The sequence below is a fragment of the Microchirus variegatus genome, assembly GCF_963457635.1.
Source record: "Microchirus variegatus genome assembly, chromosome: 1".
NCBI classification, from domain to species: Eukaryota; Metazoa; Chordata; class Actinopteri; order Pleuronectiformes; family Soleidae; genus Microchirus; species Microchirus variegatus.
Genome location: NC_139802.1, coordinates 47,031,110 through 47,056,484, shown reverse-complemented (window position 1 = coordinate 47,056,484; position 25,375 = coordinate 47,031,110). Strand labels below are relative to the sequence as shown.

General features: G+C 39.2%; 2 protein-coding genes across 2 annotated transcripts in view; one reads left to right on the top strand and one right to left on the bottom strand.

Moving 5' to 3' along the window:
* The window catches only part of vsig8a (V-set and immunoglobulin domain containing 8a), a gene marked incomplete at both ends in the record, with an annotated part of 6,575 nt that extends 4,961 nt beyond the window's left edge, over positions 1 to 1,614 (bottom strand). The window contains 2 exons of the mRNA XM_083910479.1: positions 1,312 to 1,487; positions 1,587 to 1,614. Of these exons, the coding sequence (XP_083766605.1) occupies positions 1,312 to 1,487; positions 1,587 to 1,614 (204 nt within the window). The remainder of the gene's footprint in view (positions 1 to 1,311; positions 1,488 to 1,586) is intronic.
* A 6,589-nt stretch (positions 1,615 to 8,203) lies between these two features.
* Positions 8,204 to 25,375, top strand: part of LOC310944661 (putative flavin-containing monoamine oxidase A) — a gene marked incomplete at both ends in the record, with an annotated part of 32,771 nt that continues 15,599 nt past the window's right edge. The window contains 8 exons of the mRNA XM_083910468.1: positions 8,204 to 8,321; positions 8,420 to 8,507; positions 8,949 to 9,129; positions 9,873 to 9,987; positions 10,243 to 10,400; positions 12,166 to 12,255; positions 15,469 to 15,556; positions 24,762 to 24,862. Of these exons, the coding sequence (XP_083766594.1) occupies positions 8,204 to 8,321; positions 8,420 to 8,507; positions 8,949 to 9,129; positions 9,873 to 9,987; positions 10,243 to 10,400; positions 12,166 to 12,255; positions 15,469 to 15,556; positions 24,762 to 24,862 (939 nt within the window). The remainder of the gene's footprint in view (positions 8,322 to 8,419; positions 8,508 to 8,948; positions 9,130 to 9,872; positions 9,988 to 10,242; positions 10,401 to 12,165; positions 12,256 to 15,468; positions 15,557 to 24,761; positions 24,863 to 25,375) is intronic.

Sequence of the window (25,375 nt, the reverse complement as noted above, 5' to 3'; positions counted from 1 at the left end):
AAGTCACTCTCCCACACCAAAGTCACTCACTCTCTCTCACACTAAAGTCACTCACTCTCCCACACCAAAGTCACTCACTCTCTCACACCAAAGTCACTCACTCTCCCACACCAAAGTCACTCACTCTCCCACACCAAAGTCACTCTCTCTGACACACCAAAGTCACTCACTCTCCCACACCAAAGTCACTCACTCTCCCACACCAAAGTCAATCACTCTCCCACACCAAAGTCACTCACTCTCTCCCACACCAAAGTCACTCACTCTCCCACACCAAAGTCACTCACTCTCTCCCACACCAAAGTCACTCTCCCACACCAAAGTCACTCACTCTCTCTCACACTAAAGTCACTCACTCTCCCACACCAAAGTCACTCACTCTCTCACACCAAAGTCACTCACTCTCCCACACCAAAGTCACTCACTCTCCCACACCAAAGTCACTCTCTCTGACACACCAAAGTCACTCACTCTCTCACACCAAAGTCACTCACTCTCCCACACCAAAGTCACTCACTCTCCCACACCAAAGTCACTCTCTCTGACACACCAAAGTCACTCACTCTCTCACACCAAAGTCACTCACTCTCCCACACCAAAGTCACTCACTCTCCCACACCAAAGTCCATTGAGTAAACCAGTGATTTTAACATCAGAGTTTATCATAAAAACCTTAAACCTAAAGTATTTTCTCCATCATTTCAAACTAAAGTAGAGACTTTAAGGAGGAGAATAAACATGTTCTCACACATTAACATTTGACTTTAAAACCTTTGGATAAACATCAGCAGCTTGACTTTACAGTTGATGAATAGATTGTGATCTGTTCACTAAGATAAGTGAAAAGAACATTCATATACACTATATACTGCATATATGTATATATACACATATATAGTATATGATTTCCCTTCTTTAAGCCTGAGGATAAAAAGAATAATAAACTCCTTGAGGATGAGGATTATGGGATAAACAACTCATTCTTTTTCAAATGAAAAAGGCGTCTGAGGGTTAGACGGTTTGAAGCTAAGCTAACCTAGCATCACCAGAGTCTGCTTCATTAGTCGTGATCAATAAAGATGAGCTTTATGAAACTCAAGAGCATCATAATAACATGCTTTATCATTCTTATTATTATTATTATTATTATTATTATTAGGCTTTAAAGGCGTATTTAGCCTTTTTTCCTCAATCCTTATTGGTGCATATTTAATGTGTGATGTCAACACACTTCATTTTTATTAATTGTGCACAGAAGCTCATAAAAAGTGCAGAGAAAAGTGATCTTTAAATTGATTTGTGTGCGTTTACCATGCGGTCCTTCTGTGTGGTGTCAGGACTGACCACAGACCACTCCAGGTCCAGGTCTCCAGTGTCAGAGGGACTGGGCTCGTAGCTGCAGCCCAGCGTGGCGCTCTCTCCCTGGGCTTTGTGCAGCGTCTGTGGACCCACGGACGTCACCTTCATTCCTGCAGAGACTCGCAATTCTGCAGCGATTCAGACGAAAAACACAAGGTTTAATCAGGAGGATTTTAACAGTTAGTGAGAAGGTGAAGTGACTTTTGACTTCATGATGAAAATGTCACCTTTGGCATGGAAGTACCTTAGGGCCATAGAAATACATTTATCCTAAGACACAAGTGAGATCACGTTTTATACCTAAAATACGCACTTTTTTCAAAATGGTCGCAGACCATACTTGAGAGGCTCATATCTTTGCTTCTGTTATAGTTACAATAACACATTTGGTGTGAAAGTCTACATTTTTGGGGTCAAGGAATCCAATAAAATAGGTTCCAAGACTAAAAAACAATAGCATTTTTTATTTCAAAAACACATTCCATTTACAACACTAAGATTTTTATTTATTTATTATTTCAGGACAATGAACATTAATGAACAAATACAAAAGTACATGTAAATGCACCAGATTATAGCCCAGGGGCTAATTTCCAACTCTAGTCCATATTAGGCAGGTTGATGTTGGAATAAAAAGAACAAAATTTATACATAATAAAACTAACTATACAAAACAGCAAGAAACACACAAAAAAACAGGACGATTCATTAGTATGTTTAGTGGTGAGTGCATGTTTGGTTAGATCTAAGCCACACTTAAAGAGTGGGACATTCCCTTATAGTTGATGGTATCGTATTCTATAGAACACTACCTTTAATAGATAGAACACTACCTTTAATAGATAGAACACTACCTTTAATACCTTTAATAGATAGAACACTACCTTTAATAGATAGAACACTACCTTTAATACCTTTAATAGATAGAACACTACCTGAGCCATGACATCCACAGAGAGACATGCACGGCTGCCTCTGCATTGCAACATTTGCATATCTCCATGTACTGATCATAATCTTCATGAGCTCATAGAGAGAGAAGCTCCACCTGATGCATGTTAACGCTCGGGATTCACCGATTGATCGGCCGATGACCAGAATTAGCCAATTTTCACGTGATCGGCCATGAACGGCGACCGGCCGGTCAGACAGAGCTATGGCGGTCAAATGCACGTGCACGCCACATGATCAACAGCGCGCCACAATGTGCGTTTTTACCCCCAATTGTCATAATAGGAGGAAAACTGTTGGTTTCTTAAACTTGAAACCTATTTTATTAGATTCATTGACCCCCAAAATGTACATTTTGACACCAAATGTGTCTTTATAGCTATAACAGAAGCAAAGATGTGGGCTCAAGAGTATTTTCGGCGCATTGGCGGCCATTTTTGTGTTTATTTCCGATACAAAGTGTGATCTCACTTGTGTCTTAGGATAAATGTATTTGTATGACCCTCATGGGCTTCCATACTAAAGGGGACATTTGCATCATGACTTGAAGTCAAAGGCTTATTTTTTGGCCTCGTTCAGCGTTTACAGGTGAGTTTGTCGTTTGTCTGAGGATCGAGACGACGACGACGAGGAGAAACAGATGCTGGAGGAATGAAAACATCAGAAATCATCGCCCAGGAGGAGATGCTGAACGTTGTTGCCACGGCAACAGAACAACAAAGCAGAGAATTCTTCTCCTGGTGAAGCTTCTCCTCTCAGTGTGATGATGATGAATGAATATGTTTGAGTAAAAGTGTCTTAAACAGGTTTTATCTGCCGTCCTCTGCTTCATATATATATATATATATATATATATATATATATGTATCTATATATATAGTCACTCAAATGAAAGATGGGACTTTTTACTTTCCTATAATTGATCTTATTTTGGTTCAGATTGAGACTCAGATCCAAGTCTGAAGACTTTTTTGTTGCTTTTAGAAGAAAACATCACTTGTGAGAAGAGAAACTCTGCTCAGTGTCTTTTCTCTTTTTAAAGATGACAAACGTTTAAAGGTCTAAAGTGTATTAAAAAATATTCTAATTATTTGAAAATACAGTTTTAAATTCTCTGAGAAAACAAATGTGTTTTTCTTTTCCTCAAACAGAAACAGAACTCTGTGGGACGCCAGAGAGAAGACGATCACCTGGAGACTCCAGCTCAGCGCCTGATTGGTCTGACTGTGGTCGCCATGGTAACACAAGGTAATACACGGACACACACCTGTTTATGTGTGTGTGTGTGTGTGTGTGTGTGTCTCTCACCTGAGCTCAGCAGAGTCACTGTGTGTAACAAGAGTCCAGGGAAGCAGAATAAGCAGCGACTGCAGCTCAGTCTGAACATTGTTGTTCTGTCACACAACGATACAACAACAACAACAACGTCACAACAAAGCGCGATGTCACGCAAAGACAAAACATCAGAACGTCGAGCGTAAACACAAACACAGGAAGTGTCTTTACACATCACAGAGTACAAATACACACCTGTGTCACTGTGACATTAAAGGGTTAAACTTCAGCATCAAAGCAGAACTCTTTACTGTAAAGAAACAGACACACAACAAACACACAGGTTTATATGAGGACTGCAGTGACTTCATATACATATATATACATATATATATGTATATATATATATGTATATGTATATATATATATATACGTCTTTTAACATTAACAACAAAGTCATTGTTAGAGTTGATTCTCAGCTCTTTATGTTGTCGTTACCTGACGCAGAAGCTGCTTCAAACGCGTGGAGACGCAGTCGAACAGATCCAGAGACAGTGAGTGAAGTGTGTGCTGCTACAAGCTCCTCCTCCTCCTCCTCCTCCTCCTCCTCCTCCTCCTCCTCCTCCTCCTCCTCCTGCTCCTCCTCCTCCTCATCATCATCACAAAGGCACCTGGTTGGACGACACGCCTCCACCTGTTCTTCCTGTTCACCTGAACGTTTCCCTCTTTTAATCCTCTGTTTCACTGAAATAAGATTACGTGTAAATATGAAAATAAAATAAAAAAATAAGTTGGGATTAATCTGTGATGTTTACCTGATATTTTGGTGATCTGGTTGTTAGTTTTTAATGACGTTGATTAAAATATTGTGACTTTAATTTCCCGTCAGGCCTGAAATCTGTCAAAGAAATGATGTGAAATGAGCTGCAGGAAGAACTCTGCAGATCTGCAGATCAGGAAGAACTGTTCAGACTCTGCAGATCTTATTTCTCACGCGGCCACAGTTTCAAATAAAGACGACGACAAAGAGACGACAGCAGCTCTCAGGTGACAGGGTTTATGAAGGCGGTTTAATCTGTGAGTCACATCCCTGCTATACATGAACCTTTAATGGATTAGCGACAACTAAAGATAAAGATCTTTATCTGCACTTGTATAAAAATATCAAACAGTTCTTTTTGAATCTCTCTGTCGTCGTTTTGTTACATCATCTTTAACTTGAGCTTTAGGCTTTTATTTTTACAGCTGATCAAAGAAACATGAGCTGTGTGTGGTTGTGTGGTTGTGTGTGTGTGTGTGTGTGTGTGTGTGTCATACTGAGGACCAGTGAGGATTTTTAACCAACAAAGTGAGGTCATTTTTACGGAGTTAGGACATTTTGGCCGGTCCGCACTTTGTTTTCATTGAAATCACTTTCTTAGGTTGCTATCATGCTAACATGCTAAACTCAATTTGTCAAAAAAACATAGTATAGTTTGACTTTTTTGACAAATTTTGGACCAAATTTTTTTTTTCAATTTTTTTTTTCAATTTTGGACGACATAGTACAGTATGACTTTTTTTTTGTCAAATTTTGGCCCAAAAATGTTTTGTCCAATTTGTTTACAAATTTTGGACGACATAATATAAGTATTGTGTTTTTGTACAATTTTGGACCAAAATTTTTTTAAAAAATCGAAAAAATTGAAAAAGTTTTCCAGCCCTTTTTGTTCTGGGGCTCCACCTGCAGACATGTTATGGTACTGCAACCAGTAGTTCTTTATAGATGTAATTCATGAAGTAGATATTTGTAATTGTGTTGATTTATAAAGTGGAAATGCTGGTCCTCACTTTGTCAGCAAGTACAAGAATGTGTGTGTGTGTGTTTTACCTTTTGTTTGCGTCTCCTTTGTTTCTGAAAAACCTTCACACCTTTTAGTGTGAGTGACGTTTTTGAAAAGCTTCAGATTAAAAACAGGTTTAGTTTCGAGAAAAACAACAAAAACTCAGGGAAAAAACAGGTGAATCTGGGAAGTTTCTGCTTTGTTTTGGTATATTTTCAACTCAGTAAGTGTGTGTGTGTCCTGGACAGAGCCAATAAAATATGACAATGTGCTTTAATATTTGAAATTAAAATAAAGAAATAACATCTGCAGAGAAATGATCCTCCTGCTCCTCCTCCTCCTCCTCCTGCTCCTCCTCGTTCTGTTCACAATAATAGAAACACTTTGTTTGGCAAAAAAGTGAAAAATACTTTAACCAAATTTTCCTTGAATTGTATTTTACATGAATTATTGTAGTTTTTGTGTTTTTTTTAGGTGAAGAAAACAGTGGAGTTGTGAAAACAAACTGGACTTTAAAGGTTAAAAATGTCAACAATATTATTAATATTTGATATATTTTAGACTGATAGCTTTAAAAGAGTGACAATTTAAGGTGGAAAAAAATATTAATCATTTTGTTAATATTTATTTGTGTTTCCTTTCGTCTGGTTTATTGCAGCTGTATTGTATGTTGTCATAAAGACAGTAGTAACTGCAGAGAAGCACATAATGACACGCTGTTGTTGCACAGAATGGACACCAGGTGGCAGCACTGACGAGTACAGTCACTGGGAATCACAACAGTGCGTCACGGATGTGGAGCTCGTCATAATCCGGTTGCGTCGCTGATTTTCTTTATAACTTTCAGGTCAGTTACGAATCTTTTATGTGTCTTCAGATGTTTATACGTTTATATTGGAATCCCCCGTGATACGCGGTTTGTTTGTGAAAAGTGTTTTAAGTGTGTAAATAAGTGCGTGAGTGTGGTGTCATCGGTAAAATGGCGTCCGGCGCCAGCGCCGTAGTCAATTTACTGTTTATTTCCGTTCTACTCAAGGGCATTTGTGGGTTATTATTGTGTATGAAAACGAGTTGTTTGTGTATTGAATGTCTGAATTGTTTAAGCTAAGGTTAATGTGTAGTTTGAGATCAGCCTTGAATGTATGAATCTGCGATGGTTGATTCGAGTTCATGGGTCACAGCGGCAGTCCGCCATTTTGTTTATGGCCGTTTCTCAATATCCATACTTGTGCGTACTTGCGTACTCCCGTACTTGTAAAAACATCATCAGCCTCAGTCCAAGTTCTGTTCCATTTCTCAAGAACGCGAGCAGCGAGTACGCTTCTCATACCCGGAAGTGTTCTCGCTCCGCCCATTTTACCAAGTATGCATCGGGTGGTGACTTGAGCGTACTTGGAAAAGCCATATATCCCAGAATGCATTTCGGCGGAACGTAGCAGGATAAAATACAAATATAAACCTGAAATAAATATTTTTCTGTGTCGCGGAACGCAGTATTGAAATCATTTGAGGCGAGAAATTAGTCATTTAGAATCCAAACATGTGGTTTGTGTAATAAAATATGACGTATTTATAATTTGAAACCGGCGTATTTATAGTTTGACAGCTCCGCCTCTGCGGACGCTCGGTGCTCACAGTGTCCAGCAGAGGGCAGCGTTACCTCGGCCTGTCCTGATGGAATCGGCTCCGTCATTACATACTTGGTGTGATCCATAGATTTGTTGTTGACATGTTGTTTTTAATGACAACGTTTTGACCTGAAAGTGTGAACGTTTGTATAATATTAATGTTTAACTTATTGTAACTTTGAATTTTAGATTTTTATTAAAGTCGCACTGTCATTGTATATGTATTTACACTATAATTTTATAGTGTATAAAATATTTAAAATGTGAAACTAACAACAATATATGTATTTATTAAAAGTATTTTATATGTTCATTCATCAACACTGTAGGTGGCGGTAATGAGGCTTTAGTGCTTCGCGCCACCCGCCATTCAAACAGTAGAACAAGGAAGTACGCTGCTGTTCCAATTGAAGAATCGTGCTCGTGTACTCCTGTACTTGGCAAGTATGTACTTCAGTTGTACTTCTTAAGTATGTACTTTACAAGTAAGCAAGTACATACTGGCATACTTGGGTATTGAGAAACGACCATGTTCATATGTGTAAAGAGATGGTTTAACGGCAAAGGAGAATTATTCTGTTATATAAGTAAGAACTTAAAAATGTAAATGCAATTGCTACATAGACATACTCCTGATGAGGAGATAAAGATGATTTCATTTTGTGGAAATGTATATAACAGACATATGCAAATATGATTTTAAATATGGTTTTGACCAGTGCTTCAATGCTACAAAATAACAGAAATAATTCATGATTGCAATGAAAATAAATATAATCCGGTTGAATGGAGAATGAGCAACAATTGTCCTGCGTCGCTGATTTCTTTGTAACATTCAGGATTATCTATATATCTGCCAGCGGGGACCCAGCCGGGACCCGCTACACTCACACACACACACACACACACACACACAGTTTTACAAATGTAGTTCATGTGAACGATTGTTCAAACGTCAAAGACAGAAAAACTTTAGCTCAAAACTGTTGAAAAGTCTCTTTGTTGTTGGTGATTTTGTGATTTTGTGCCAAGTAGGTCAGCGCTCCAAAGTGCACTGTGATGAAAGAGTGAACTCTACCACTCTGTTAGATCAGCTGATTGATTCACACCAGGAAAGAGAATTCACGAGCAGCTCCTCACACTTTAACAGACACACAGAGCTGCAGGATGACGGCTGATATTTGGGACGTGGTTGTTGTTGGAGCAGGACTCTCTGGACTCACTGCTGCTCATTCACTCAGGAGGAGAAACCACCAGCTCAGGGTCCTGGTCCTGGAGGGGAAAGGTCTGAACTGTGGCACACACACACACACAGTCATTGTTCTGTTGTTCTGTGTCCTCAGTGTGTGTGTGTGTGTGTGTGTGTGCGTGTGTGTGCTGCAGATCGTGTCGGAGGTCGAACTCTGTCCACTGAAATACCTTCAGCCTCTGGAGTCGACCGCTGGGACTTTGGAGGACAGTGGGTCGGAAGGTAAAGGACTTTAGAATAAGAACCATTATTATTATTATTATTATTATTATTATTATTTTTGTTATAATAATAAAAAGCAAACACATCACTTCATTATATCACTAACAAATGTTGTTTTTAACAGTAACATTTATTCATTTATTCATTTGCTGCGTTATCCTCCACATGAGTGTGTCCAGTTTATCTGATCCTCTAACAGACACACACACACACACACACACACACACACACACACACACACACACACACACACACACACACACACGCACACACACACTTGTTATTATTCGCTCCATGAAGACAAACATCTGGAATATTGTGTTAATTATGTAAATATTTAAATATGATGATAATTAGGTAAATAAACACAGTCTGTGAGTTATGAGACAAATGAGCTCAAATCTGTGGAGAGAAAACATTCTAATCTAATCTAATCTTCAGCTCTCAGACTCACATCATGCAGCTGATTGAAGAACTGGGCGTAGAAACGTACGCTCAGTTCAGTGGAGGGAAGAAGGTGATCCATGTGGGCGGAGCCACAGCCAGAGTTCGCACGTACACCAGCAACATTCCGTCTTTATCAGCGTTCAGTCTGTTTGATCTGACTCTGTTACTGTGGAAGGTGAGCTTTACATTTAGTCTTTGTTTATACTGCAAACATCATCTGTTAACTTAACAACTCATATGACCTTTGAGAAAATAACATTTATAACACTTTAAATGGCTGTTTTTTTTATATTTATTATATACAACATGATGATGATGATGATGATGATGATGATGTTAGAGATTTAATGTCCTGAAGGTGAAGAAAATAACTATTTATTTCAAACGGTGAATTAAAGAGAAGTCATAGAAACACAGTGGACATTTGGCAACTTTTGTTACACATCAAAAATCAGAAAAACGGTGAAGTAGAAATCGCATGATGTCTTTGCTCAGTTCACTGTGTGTGTGTTGTTGTCCTGACCGTGTGTGTGTGTTGTGGTTGTTGTCCTGACTGTGTGTGTGTGTTGTTGTCCTGACCGTGTGTGTGTTGTGGTTGTTATTGTCCTGACCGTGTGTGTGTGTGTTGTTGTCCTGACCGTGTGTGTGTTGAGGTTGTTATTGTCCTGACTGTGTATGTTTGTGTTGTTGTCCTGATCGTGTGTGTGTGTTGTGGTTGTTGTCCTGACCGTGTGTGTGTGTGTTGTTGTCCTGACCGTGTGTGTGTGTTGTGGTTGTTGTCCTGACCGTGTGTGTGTGTTGTTGTCCTGACTGTGTGTGTGTGTTGTGGTTGTTGTCCTGACCGTGTGTGTTGTGGTTGTTGTCCTGACCGTGTGTGTGTGTGTTGTTGTCCTGACCGTGTGTGTGTGTGTGTCTCAGATTGACAGACTGTGTGCCACAGTGTGTGTTCAGGATCCTTCCAAAACCCCTCGAGCTGCTGAGTTTGACAGCATGACCCTGAAGTCGTACATGGATCAGCACGTTTGGACGACAGGTTCTCATCACTTTAATCTGCACTTTTTATTTATTCATTTATTTATTTCTATAACGGATCACAATGTTATTTATATAATAGATCACAACATTATCACATTATCATCTTAACATCATCTCAGGTTATTATATTAAAATATCAGAGAAACGTGACAGTGTTACACACTCTGCATCTGCCTCGACCGGTTGGGGTGAAAGGAATGTGACTCCTAACTGTGTGTGTGTGTGTGTGTGTGTGTGTGTGTGTGTGTGTCAGACGTGAAGGAGGAGCTGGAGTTGAGCTGCAGGTCAGTGTTTGGGATGGAGCCGTCACAGATGTCCTTCCTCTTCTTCCTGGTTTACGCTGCAGCAGCTGGAGGTTTGCTGCGTCTGCTGGAGAACAACGAGGGTTCTGCTCAGGAACTGAGGATCAAGGTGCTCCACTATCTTCTCTCTGTGTGTGTGTGTGTGTGTGTGTGTGTGTGTGTGTGTTGTTTGTTTAACAGTTAAATCAAATAAAAGAGTGTGTTTGACCTGGACACTTCATTAGAACACACAACTGTGTGTTATTTTTGTGTTTGCTTTTGCTTCTCACTTGTATTTCACCGCCATTGCCGTTGGAGACTGTGTGTGTATGTGTGTGTGTGTGTGTGTGTGTGTGTGTGTGTGTGTGTGTGTGTGTGTGTGTGTGTGTGTGTGTGTGTGTGTGTGTGTGTGTGTGTGTGTGTGTGTGTGTGTGTGTGTGTGTGTGTGTGTGTGTGTGTGTGCTTCAGTGAAGGCCAAACAACACTGTAGAGATGAAAATGTGATTGTTTTCCCTGTTGTGTGTGTGTGTGTGATGCAGTGTAATGACCACAGCGCTGTGTGCAGCACAGACGCAGAGCTGCAGTAACAGTGGAATGGATTAGCCCTCATCAGTGATACATCAGTGATACATCAGTGATAACAGAGGAACCCTTTAACACCCACACTGTAATCCCACAGACACAAATGAAAATGTTAATAACAAAGCATGTGTGAGGCATAAGATCCAACTGAAGGAAAACTAAAGACATTTACATGTTTCTTAACGAGGTTTGATGAACATAATGACAAAACAACAAAAAAACACTTCTATGAAGGAAATCTTGTGAAGAACTCTTGAGTGATGTTCCAGGTAATCAGGTCCTGACGTGTTAGATGTCACTGATTCATCTGAAGGTTTTAATCACAACAACGTTCTCTCAGACTTCACCTCAAACCTGAGACTTTCAGCTCAACTTTGCTTTTCATTTGTCAAATTAATGAAGAACACAAAACTCAGGATGTTCAAAAAGAAAGTAGCTGATGATCGTTTTGTAAAAAAGGATTCTTTGAATCAACGTAGGAATCAAGGCCAAACATGTCTCTGATATCTCTGGTGTCTCTGATGTCTCTGATATCTCTGGTGTCTCCGGTGTCTCTGATATCTCTGGTGTCTCTGATATCTCTGGTGTCTCTGGTGTCTCCGATAACTCTGGTGTCTCTGGTGTCTCCGGTGTCTCTGGTGTCTCTGTTGTCTCTGGTGTCTCTGATATCTCTGGTGTCTCTGATAAATCTGGTGTCTCTGATATCTTCGGTGTCTCTGATATCTCTGGTGTCTCTGATAAATCTGGTGTCTCTGATATCTTCGGTGTCTCTGTTGTCTCTGGTGTCTCTGATATCTCCGGTGTCTCTGATATCTCTGTTGTCTCTGGTGTCTCTGATATCTCTCTTGTCTCTGGTGTCTCTGTTATCTCTGTTGTTTTTGATATCTCTGGTGTCTCTGATATCTCTGGTGTCTCTAATATCTCTGTTGTTTTTGATATCTCTGGTGTCTTTGATATCTCTGGTGTCTCTGATATCTCTGGTGTCTCTGATATCTCTGGTGTCTCTGATATCTCTGGTGTCTCTGTTGTCTCTGATGTCTCTGGTGTCTCTGGTGTCTCTGTTGTCTCTGATGTCTCTGATATCTCCAGTGTCTCTGGTGTCTCTGTTGTCTCTGGTGTCTCTGGTGTCTCTGTTGTCTCTGGTGTCTCTGGTGTCTCTGTTGTCTCTGGTGTCTCTGTTGTCTCTGGTGTCTCCTGTTCCTGTCCCAGGATTAAAATCATCTAACCCTCTGTTTGGGTTGAATTGACCTCTGTTTTCTGTTCAGTTTTATATTTCCTTATAAATGTGTCTCTGTGTCTCTGTGTCTCCACAGGGAGGAAGTCAGCAGCTCTCCCAGAGTCTGGCAGATGGTGTGGGCTGGAAGAACGTCCTCCTGACTTCTGCTGTGACAAACATATGGCAGGTAGAGAGCAGATGATGAGGCGAGACAGAGTGTGGAAACAGGTCTTCTCCTGTGAAAACACTATCTGTTCCACCTGACTGGACAGTTTATCTCTGCTGTGTCCTGAGGATTATGACGTGTTCATCAACTGAATCCCACAGGTTCAGGTTTACATGTTTTTGTTTTCTAAATTCATTCAAATGATCTCAAAATGTTGGAAGAACAATTGTCGTATTATAAATCGTTACATTAATGTAGATAATGTTGGTTTATACGCTAGATGTGTTAAGGCTCCCTGGTGGGCTGTGGCGGTACTGCAATCGGTAAGACAAGATGAATACTTTTCTTTCTTAAACAAATGTCTAAAAAACAAAGACAAAGAAAGTCCTTGGTGGTAGTTTATAATAATATATTTATTTTTGACTTCACACTTGTCATATGTGTGATAGTAACGTGAGTAAATACAAACATGTGATGTCCTGTTGCACTTTAACAAACATATGAATAATAATAATAACATAAACAAGCACTCGCTGCAGCTTTAGTACGTTGGCGTTCACTGATTCTTATGTTTCATTAGAAAAAAGTTGATGATTACAAATAATCTTTACGTTTGGATCCTTGACTTATTTTATGTCAAAGTGAAAAATGTGTAAAAGGTATTAACATAAAAACCTTGGCATTAGCAAAAGTTAGTGTTCATTTTTAGTCACAAACGGGGATTAAAACATGTTTTGTCTTTTAATAAAAATACTGTGCGTTTCACGACGTTATGTGGCTACAGTGTTATTAGCTAGCTTAGCTCAGTGTTGTTGTTGTTGTTGTTTTAAAATGATCAGATGATCGTATTATAAGCTGTAACAGGAGCATGTGAACATCTGCTATTGATATGAAGAACAAACCGACCTGATGGGTTTGAATCATGTGTCAATGACACAGATTTGACTGTGATGCTAATGACGTAGCAGCTAGCTGAGAGTTAGCTCATTCAGTAACACACTGATCATACACAAACACCACAGAGACACTGTGGCTCCATCTTTGATTCTTCTAACTCTAAAGTATATTTAATACCTTTATTGTTTTTAATTTTTATGGAATTTATATTCATATTTAATTAAATTTTTCTTTTTTAACCACATGAGACCTCTTCATAGAACCCTTGTGGTCCCCAGACCTGTTGTTAATAAATGTTGTTCAAACTACTACAGTAGTTTATCAGCATTTCAAGATGACAGGTCTCCTCCTCCTCCTCCTCCTCCTTCTTCTTCTGCTGCTTCTCCCTTCAGGTTTCACCACAGTGGATCATCTGCCTCCATCTTGTCCTCCTCTGTTGCACCACCTGTCCTCCTGTCCTCATGTCCTCATGTCCTCCTGTCCTCCTGTCCTCCATCACAACGTCCATCAACCTTCTCTGTGGTCTTCTATTTCCAAACCGTTCAGCCTGAGCTCAGCGGTTTATGCTAATCTCTAATCCTGTCCATCCCGGTCACAAAACCTCAGCACCTTCAGCTCTCTCTCTCTCTCTCTCTCTCTCTCTCTCTCTCTCTCTCTCTCTCTCTCTCTCTCAAACATTCAAACATTCAGACTTCACAGCCCGACACACATCGTTATCTGGTGGAAATGTGTGAAACTAAATAAATAAATAATCCTCAGTGAGACCTTGAGGAAACGACGTCTTAATTAAATTCCACACTGACCTAATTTAATTTATTTTAATTGAATTTAATGTCCAGTCTTGACCTTGACAGCAGTTTCCTGGTGGAACTTTTCAGAGTTGTGAGGTTATTTAATGGCATACTATATTATGAATCATATGTCAATCATATAGAGTACATCTCATGTATAGTATATATACAAAATATAAATCAGTTTTAAAGCCAAAATCCTAATGATGCTGTGGATCTGTGTGCAATAAGAAGGTAGATTTGTGATGGTGGAGGTTTTCTCTCAGCGTGAGCGGCTGAAGGTTGTGTGTTGTGAAGAAACTGTCAGTGAAAGTGAGCTTTAATTATCTTCGTGCAGGCAGATGATAGCAGGCTTCACTTCAGAGGAAATATTATGAAGAAGTCTGAAATTATAAATGTCAGAGAGAAAATAAAAGTGTTCAACCTTATTTTATCACATGAATCATGTGTAGATGATACACTTCTATAGATTCACTCTTCTTTTCAACACTTGTTTCATTAACACTGCGTCATATGTTCAAATGTTCATGTTATGGTAAGAAAAATGTCGACAAAGCTTTAAGGATGTGTTTTAAAATGAGTGTTTCGTGCACAGATGGACAGTTTGAACAGATGTTTGTCACCAAGAAATAATTAAGATAAAACATGAATTAAGTTTCATCCAAGAACTGTGTCAGCAAACAAAACATGTAGTAAACGTGTGTATTATGTAAATATAATATAATTTTTAATATATGGTAGATTTCAAATATTCTATGTTCTCATTTAATTGCTATTTTGTATTGATATATTCTTAATTTGATCTTATTTTATTGCTTCTTCAAATCTCTTTGTCAGGGTTCCTATGCAGCATGGAAAAGTATGGGATTTAATTAGAGTAATTTCCAGGTCTGGATTAGTATGAAAAAGGGGAAAAAAGTATGGAAAAATGTTTGTGTTGTTTCCAGACTATTATCTCACTTTCTAAAATGAAATATATTAATATGTACAAATTAAAACAAGTTACTAACGCAGCGTAGCCGACCTGTATATATGAAGCTAATCAAACTGGCTGTAGAATGGCTGTAGTGTGGAGTTACCATGGTTACTGTTACTGACTGTGATTCTCATTTATTTATTATCACCTATTGTCAGCAGTGACAGTGTCATCGGTCCATGCTAGTTTTCCGAGGTCTGGCTTCATGAAGAATGAGTGAAGGATTTAAAACCATTTTATTTACATAATAAGCATTTAACAATTGGTTAAACATGTTTAATATTGACTGAAAAATCCTCAGAGAATTCAGGAAATTTGAGTCTGGAAAAGTAATGGAAAATGTATCACTTTCTCTCTGTAACAAATGTAATTTCATCTGAATTCAGAGAGGAAACACATGATAGTTTTATCACGTCTGAGTCTGGATCAACAACCAGAGCTGCAGCTAATGATTATTGTCATAATTACTTCATCAGCAGAAAGTATTCACGCACAGAATAAAATAATCTCCTGAGTGGAGATGAACGTGTCCATAGATTAATGTTTTTGTTTGCATGTGTCTCTCACCAGGACGCTGAGTGGGCCAGAGTGACGACCGCCGCCGGCGCCACCTTCCTGTGTCGAGCTGTGATCGTCACGTGTCCGCCTCATTTAGCAGGTCAGTCGGCGTCTGTCGCCTCCGTCCGTTACTCAATGAAAGAGTCAGTGAGGCAGAAGGAAACCATCGTCTGCGTTCAGGTGTGATTCTGATAAATCTACTGAGAGTCTGGGGGGCGTGGCATGAAAAACAACAATAATAATAATAATAATAATAACACTGTGTGGAGTAAAGGCTGTGTGAGGAAGTACATTCTGAACCAGAGCAGACCGTCCACTGGGGGCTAACGTGTGGACAGTGGGAGGATGAAAGTGTCAAACGCGTCACGACTGACTTCACTGTCGGGTGGAGAGAGAAACATGGAGGCGTCCAACAACAAGCAGAAGGTTTAGACTGATTTAAGATCATCAGCGTGTCTTTTTAAACTCTAGGCTCTGATGTCACAGAGCACTTTTATTTCATGCGTAGAAAAACGTGGAGAAATCATCAAATCAACAGTGTTTCCTCTGTAATAACGTTACTGTTGTACTTCACACCAGCTTTAATGTGTTACTGTTGTATTGTACAAGCTTAGCTCTGTAAAGCTTGTTATGATCATAGTGACAAAGATTCCTCTAAAGCTCCCGACGTCACACGACTCAGTTTGTTTTCTCGACCGTGAAACGTCACCAGTCCTGGTTTCAGTCTGTGAGAGTTCACTGAGATCCAGTAAATAAATCACTGAACCTGATTTATCCGATCCTTATACTGCCCCCTGGTGCTTTTCTCCAGTATGGAAACGGCTGTATTATTCTAGAGCTGCAGTGTTATACCATATATCTGTGGAGAACACTTTGAAATTATAGTGTGAATAAGACATTTACCTTCACCTTAAGTTTCCTCTGAACTATGAAGCAGTGAATCTGGATGCTAACTGCAGCGTGGTGATGATATGAAGTGATGACTTCTCGTCCCTGCGTCTTCTTGTTTGACAGCAGTTCACGTTAGTCTGTCATTAAAGTGCTCGTCTTTAGTAACACAAGGAGAAAACGCGAAGCAGGCTTGAAAGAACAACAGCATACTGTACCTTCAGAAACGAGCGGTGTTTCTCCAGAAGGAACTTTGCAAGAATAAGAAGTGGGTGTGTTTATATCAGCACGCTGTTTATATCAATGTGTTTTAGTGTTTTAACCTCAACATGAACCAGACAGAACGTTTAGAATCAATGAACGAATGTTTGAATGCAACTTTGAGCGTGACATTTTAAAATCAGTGGAGACAACGTCATGTTTAGTTCAGTTCACTGTCACTGCTGCTTTACTTTTCTGCAGAAAACACAGAGAAAGTTCATCTCTAAAAACGCGTGACTGTGACATTTTGGATAATTGTCTTTAAAGAGCATTTGATGTAGTTGACATATTTGTCATCAGGAGGAGGAGGAGGACGCGTTTGTACTTGATATTTTGTTTCTAAGCAGGAAACCACATTCATAAGCAGGACGTTATTAACCTTACTCAGTAAAGTTCACAGTGTTGACTGGTGGTGGCGCTGGTTGAAGAAGCAGAGTGTGTAGAAGCATCAGAGAAAACAAGTACATGGACCTGAGCGTGAACTCCTGCTGCTAAATCTGCTGCTAAAGCTGCTGCTAAAGCTGCTGCTGCTGCTGTGAGACTGTGTGGAGAAGTGATGTCCACCCTGGTTTTAGCATGAATGGAAGTGAAAGTGTGAATGTGTGACTGAGTGAGTGAACAGGATGAGGGAGCGTCCACACTTCACAAGGTCATAATGAACTTGAGTGTTGTTGCTGTTGCATGTCACGTCGAGGTCACATACTGAGGCTTTAGTAAGTGCTGCTTGATTTGATTCAGGATTCACTGCCAGCTCTTTTTTCTCCCTCTCTTGGCTGGAGCTGGAGCTGGAGCTGGAGCTGGAGCTGGAGCTGGTGCTTCCTCTGTGTCTGTACCTGTTTGTACTAAGCTGGCAACAGATCTGTCACTCAGAGGCTGTGGACCAGGGCCAGAGTCTTTAATGAGACAGGTTTGAGAGCGCGCTGCTGAATTATGCAGCATGGATCACTCGGGCTCAGATGCCACGCCGGTGCCATGCGCTGGCTTTAAATCAGCGCAGGGAGTTTGACAAAGACCAGGCCAGTGATTGAGACGTCGCCTCTCCCTGGAGGAGACGGGGATAAATTCAAGAGAGGGCGGCTGATTGAAGTCGTCTTATAGGAAGTGAGTAAACCTGAGCGCAGACGAGATCCGGACATGATGATGAGGGTGATTCTTAATTTTGGACAATTCATTCTCAAGTCATTAGTTTTTACATCAGTTAAAATAAGCAGAGTCTCAAACACCTGTCCTGTCCTGTGACGTCCTTTTATTTACATTTTCACAGATGGTGGTCCTCTGTGGAGAGGAGCTGTCTCATTATGGTTCAGAATAATCTTTTATATGTAAGAGTTTAGTGGTTGTTTCTCTTGTGGAGAGTTTTTATTATTTATTTTATTTTTAGTGCTGGGCACATTAACGCGCTAACGACGGTTGACGTTAACGCACATTAACGCAGAGTGTGCCGTCATGTTTACGTGCTGGACACCAGGCACCGATTTTTCCAGTTAGCTCCGTTAGCTCCATTAGCTGCGTTAGCTCCTTTGGCGTCGTTGGCACGCCTACAGTGGAACTGTTTATTAAAGGAAAAGAGCAGCGCTACAAATAACCAGCGTAGGCGTATCTGTTTTTAAAGGTTAGCGTTACTTTAGAGACTCATTTTAACAATCGGGAGTCGCGTAAACACGACGTCACGCGTGTCTTTTTTCCGGTCAGTCGCTATGGAAACGCAGCATGTGTTAACATGGGTTAGCATTGACGCCGTTAACCATCGTTAGCGTGCCCAGCTCTATTTATTTTAGAAGAAAATCTACTGGTGAAGTGCTTCACTAATGTTGAGTTATAATTTGACTGAGTGAGGATCAGCTTAATGACAGGAGACAAATAAATGTTGAGGATAATCTAAATATACAAATGTGAAACACAAGTTAAATAACATCACTTTCATCATTAATGATTTAATCATACCATTTAATATCAAGTTAGATTGACTTATTCTCTCTCCAGTGTTGTTACACATCATAAATGTGTTGCATATCATTACAAACGCTTTTATTTTGAAACACTCAACAGTGGAATACGGCGATATCGTGTTAATCTTATATTAGCCAAACCTGACTGAACACATTACTTTCTTTCCCCCCAAAAAAGTTTGATATTTTTCAGTTTGAGACCCTGAAGGTGAGAAAAGATAAGAGTACACACACACACACACACACACACACACACATGCACGTATGCTAATAAGTGCTGTGCGCCCGCGTGCTGCCTCATAGATCACGTTTTGCGCTCGTCTTTTTTGCCTCCTGGATTTATCTCCACACTCATTCATCCATCTTTAATAAGGGCTCTGTCAGATTTTTCCTCCTCTTTTCTTGTTGCCACTTCTCTCACTCATCTCAATGATTTATGAACTATTTGGTGTCAGTGCATATGAGATTGTTCCATATACACAAAGAAACCAGCAGCATGGAAATGACACTTTTGTCCATGTGTTGACTTTAGAAAAAGTCGTTAAAAGTTTGCAGACTTTCCTAAAGTAGGTTCTCGTGTATCTTCTGCATCACAGATATCATAAAGTTGAAGTATAAGAAGTATCATTCGTGCACTTTAATATTCAGCACTTGTTTTTAATGTGACTTTCTCTGTCTTAAAGGTCCAGTGTGTGACAGTTACTGCAAGAAATTCACTATAATAACCTTCATAATTCTGTCAGAGCTGGAAAACTAACTCCATCAAACAAATATTCATCAATTACTTTTTAATCGTCAACTATTTTGAATCATCAGTTTGAATTTTGTATAGAATTAAAACGACATGAAGTCATTTCCAGGTTTGACGAACACAAAGTGATTACTCCATCATTGAGAAAACAGTTTAATCATCTATGAAAATAATGTTCTAGTTTCTATAGAAGCCTGTTTTTGATATTTTGTAGTTTGCAGTTTTAACTGATTTACATCAAACCTTGTTTTTAATCATCTCAAACTTGATGTTTAATTAAATAAAACGTTCTTAATCGGTTCATTATTAACATTCTGAATACAAACACACGTTAGCACATGGCAGCTTTTGTTAATTCAGTACACTTGACTTTTAGAATAGAACATCATGTCAGGTGTTCTACACAACTCCACAAACACACAGTGAATTAAAGGCCAAAGTTAAAAGTCGTTTTTCATGGAGGATTTAAACGTGTGAACGAGACCAAAGCGACAGCATCTGTTCTTGTGATCTCTTTAAAGAGGGAATCCCTGGCAGATCACGTAAACTCCGGCTTTGTGGGCATTTTATCGTCGAGTGGGAGAAGTTTTTGATGTGGATTGAAGAAGCTGTCGTACCTGAATAAAGGCAGATTTCATCTTATTACAATCGGAGCGGAGTGACAGTAAAGCAACACTTTATCTGATGATCTTCTCCCAGAGGAGGAGGAGGAGGAGCTGTAATGACAGCAGCCTCAGCCAGGGAATGATCACATCTGCCACTCACACTTTAATCCATTTATACTGCAGTAAAAACAGGTACGAACTGAGTGCTTTAGCATGGATGTGCCAGCTGACACTGTGTGAGCCAGGATTCAGGGCCAACACTGGGTGACACTGAATGAAGCTAATGGAAGATAATCTAAGGATTAAATATCAATTAGCAGCCGATGTGATTGAGACAATAACTACAGTTTTAAAACTCTGTGGAAATTACTTTAGTTTATCTGTGTGTGTGTGTGTGTGTGTGATGATGATGATGATCGGATGACAAATATGTTTTTTCTTCTGTGAAAACTCTGATCATGACATTTAAACAATATTATAAAATGATATTCAACACAAAGAACAACCACTCATTTTTTTAAAGGTCATTTTAAAACCTTCACTTTCAGACAAACAATATTTTATCAAAGTTTTTGCCAATTTTATTGTGACTTTCTTGTGATATTTCTTATATATTGCAGTTATGCTTAAAACATCATGTCACTTCAGTTTGATGATTATTATATTTTTATATTTGTTATATTCTGTGAATATTTTGCTCAGTTCCTCTCTGGACTGTGGTTCAGGGTTAAAAACGCTCTGTTTTTGCTTCTGTCTCATGGTAAATGTTTGCAGAGTAAATCATCAGAGATGTTAGTGTTATTCAGCCTCACAGCACAGGTCTCACTCTGCATAAACCAGATCACATCCAGAACCAGATCAGAGAAAACAAAACCAGAACCTGAAATCCTCTGGATCCAGAAGAACTTTAGTTTAGTTTAGTTTAGAACTCTTACTATTTTACATAAACATGACTCCATTCATCCTGATCTGACGTCTCTGACATCATCAACTTAACCATGTTATAAATCATGTTATTGATTTTTAAAGAATGCTCCTGCTCTCCAGCTCTCCTCCGTCTTCTTCTCTCATTTCCTTTCTTCTTTTCATCCTCCTCTCCTTCACTCACCTTCTTCCCTTTTCATGTTTATTTTGGGTTTTCTCAGTGTTTTCATTTGATTAGATTTTTGTCACAGATCGGCTCTCTCTCTCTCTCTCTCTCCGGTTAATGTAAGAATATTTAAACTCAGGAGAATCACTTTGTGTAACAGGATCATGGTCTGTTATTAGTGTGAAGAGCAGCAGCAGAGATGTTAAGTGATTCTGTGTGTGTGTGTGTGTGTGCGTGTGTGCGTCATCTTCTGCTCAGCTTTCAATCCCACTAAGTGTGAGGAGGTTTGGTGTGTGTGTGCTTCAGTAAACCCAGTGTGATACGACACAGATACGTGACTTCGTCTTTAATCTCTGGATTAAATGTCCGCTGAGTTGTTGCTGTTTATCTGCAGCAGCAGATTAATGTCACTGAGAGTCGCTGATTCTTTTTTATGTTAAACGGGGAAAAACTCCTTAGACCTTTTAATCAAATCAAACGCCGAGGTGTTGGACACGGAACATTTAGTCTTATATGGGTTTGAAGGCCGTTCTCTGTAAATGGTCTCAGTCACAGACCTCACAGGAAGTCGTGATGACTGGCTGTGATTTCATACGTTCTGCTCTGTGGTCGTCTCACCATGAAAGAGATGATGCAAATGTCAGAGCAAACACAGCCTGAGCCGTGACGTTGTCTTTAGTTACACTCAGGTTGAGCTACTTTCAGGCCGTGTTTGATGTTTTGTGCTGATTTGAGCGTCTTCTCATGTTTCTCTTCCTCTGACAGTCACAGGCTGAAAGTGTGTGTGTGTGGGAAAGTGAGGAAAGTTCACACAGGGAAAGTGATGGATGTGTGACGCTGTGTCGACGCCTTTGACTCTCAGGTCAACGTTCTCTGAGAGGGTTTTTACCCGCTGTGAAGAGAGAGCGAGGGTGAACATCGCTCTTCTTCAGCAGAGTGATGCAAACACAGTGTGAGGAGCTGTCAGTCCACAGGGAACAACTTCTCTCTGCTCTTCATGCTTCACCTCCACTTATTCTATCACTCTATTCTATCACTGACCTCCACCAGGAGGTATGTGTTTTTGCCGGAGTTCGTCTGTCTGTCTGTCTGTCTGTCTGTCTGTCTGTCTGTCTGTTAGCAACATAGCTGGAAAAGTCAATGGACGGATTTGGATGATATCTTCAGGAAATGTCCACAATGGGACCAGGAACAAGTGATTACATTTTGGCGTTTAGTGATAGCCTTAGATGCTATCACTATTTTTATCGCTATTTTGTGTGTGTCTGTGCTCTCTGAGTGCTTCTAGTTCTAGTCTATCATTCTATTATTCTATTCTATTATTCTATCATTCTATTATTCTATCATTCTATTATTCTATCATTCTATTATTCTATTAATCCAAATATTCTGTTCTATACTATCATTCTATTATTCTGTTTATTTTCTATCAATCTATTATTCTATTCTATTATTCTGTTATTATGTTATATTCTATCATTCTATTATTCTTTAATATTCTATCATTCTATTATTCTACTCTATTATTCTACCATTCTATTATTCTGTTATATTCTATTATTCTGTTCTATTCTATCATTCTATTTTATCATTGTATTATGTTAGCATTCTATCATTCTATTATGCTATATTTCTATTATTCTATAAGTCTATTATTATTTTATTCTATCATTCTATTATGCTATATTTCTATTATTCTATAAGTCTATTCTATCATTCTATTATTCTATCATTCTATTATTCTATTATTCTATTCTATCATTCTATTATTCCATCATTCTATTATTCTATTATTCTATTATTCTATTCTATCATTCTGTAAAGCTGTGGAGTATGATCTTACATTTTCATATCAGATTATTTGTGTCATGTACTAGCTAAAGCTAAACTAAAGCTAAGGTAAAGCTAATCTAAAGCTAAACTAAAGCTACACTAAAGCTAAAGTAAAGCTAAACTTAAGCTAAAGTAAAGCTAATCAGTGGAGTTTGCGAGGACATTAAATTCTCATGATTGTGAGAACCGACTTTTGTACTTTCATGAACCTCATGGTGGCGCCAGAGTAGAGGAGAGTCAATCGTAAAAAATCCTCCCCTCTATGAGTTTTTCCGTCTGGACGATTAAAAAAGGTTGAACTGAGCGACAGAAATGTGCAGCGTTTACGATCATGAAGTCAAAGAAATTCAAAGAATTATCAGCTTGAATTTTAGAGAGCTTAATTAAAAAAAAAAATATATATATATATATATATGTATATATATATATCTTGGTGAACATTGTCCATGGTGCAAATACATCTTTAAGTCCACACATTTACCTGTTCTGTCTCTAAGAAGAACCTTTAATCTTTGTGTGTGACACAGTGTCAGCTACAGCGTAACAAAAGAACAGTCAAATATCTTTATAGATCTCTTCTATTACATGTTTTCCTAGAACATATGAAAACGTGTGGCCTTATTTTCCCTAAAGCTTGTGAATTCTGCATCAACAACTTTAAAACCTGCCCTGGTTTCATTTTCATATTCACAGAGATGTGACTAAGAATAATAAACCTCTGATGTTTACATGGAATCACTGATATATTTAGTATTCAGCATAACTCTCCGTTATAAAAGAGATTTAATCTCAGTGAGACCTAATCCTATTAAAGTAAAGGTTAGATCTAGTGTTTGATTTTGAAAGAGTCGTCTAATGTGATTGTTTTCTGAAACTCTTCAATGCTTACATTTAATTATTTTTATATGGGAAAAAAATGTGACCATTTTTAAACTTTTTTTATTCTCTACCTTTTAAAAAAAAATTATTATTAAAAATCAGCTCTTTCTTAGTTTTTTCACATTAAACTCATTTTTTTGATAACGTGTAAATGAGACCATAAAGAAAGCAGAAGAGTGATTAAATCTCAGCGGCTGATTTATGTGCTTAATCTGAGGTTATTAAATGGTATGAACCTGTTTACTGCTGTCATGGTGATTTAAGTGTGATCAGATCTGTCAGAGAAACGCCTCACACACACACACCAGAGTTTAACTGACAGATAATGAAGGGGAGGCGTGTCCTGCTGTGATGGACAAGCTTCATCATCATCATCATCATGTCCTCTGCTGACCATGTCTGAGCAGCTCTGGAGACACTTATCATCTGACTCTTTCTACATTTGACTGCAGCGTTTTCTCTCATCATCACTTTTCCTTTAGTCTATTCATGTATTTACTCAGTTTTCTGCTCGATGACGGCGTCTCATCACTTTGGAAATGTTTCCTCCAGCGACTCATTCGTTAAAAGCCTGGCGTTAGTCCAGACGTCACTGCACACACACACACAAGATGTGGCTTCTCTGTACGTGAGACGCACACGCACACACACACACATACATGCTGCCTTCATCGTCATCATCGTTAAGATAAAACTGTGGTGATAATTTATAAACGATAAAAGACCTTTAATGAATTGCTCCTGGTTTGTGTTTGTTTTTAAAGTTGTGTTTAAACAGAGAAGTAAAATTCACATTCACAGACGAGACGAGTTACTTAATGATTAAAGTCAGTTTAACAACATTAAGAAGACTCATTTTAACCGAACATTGTCTTAAATGACACAATGTCCTCACTTGTTAAACTGTGGCTGCAGATTATCGAAACTCACTCTGAAATTAAACAGAAAAATCACTATCTTCATCAGATAATCCAGAATACTTTAAACCTGAATTATTCCACGTTTACTGTAAATCACTCTTCTTCTTCTTCTGTTTTTTCCTCCAACAGCAAAAATCCACTATGAGCCATCGCTGCCCAGTCAGAGAGAGTTCCTTACCCAGAACATGCCTGTGGGCCACATGATCAAATTCATTATTACCTACCAGACGGTGAGTCAACACTGTGTGTGTGCGTGTGTGTGCGTGTGTGTGTGCGCGTGTGTTGTCTTCTAAACTGTTTAGTTTATTTTTCATGTTTTCTCTTCAAACATTTAAAGCGTTTGTGTTCATGTTTGTTTGTTTGTTGACAGATTATTAACCGAAAACACATAATTACAACCTATATTATTATATTATACAAAACCGTTTCTGTGTGTCTGACAACATCATGTGTTTGGATTAAAGCGTGGTCAGGGACAGTCAGGACAGTCAGGGACAGACAGGGACAGACAGGGACAAACGAGGACAGAAGGGGACAATCAGGGACTGTGTGGGCAGAGAAAGTGTGGTCAGGGACACTCGGGATGTACAGGGACAGTCAGGACATACAGGGACAGTGTGGTCCGGGACATACAGGGACAGTTGGGGACAATCAGGGACAGTTGGGGACAGTGTGGTCAGGGACAGTCAGGACATACGTGAGAACATCAGAGTTGGACACTCGCAGTGATGAGAAGCACAGAC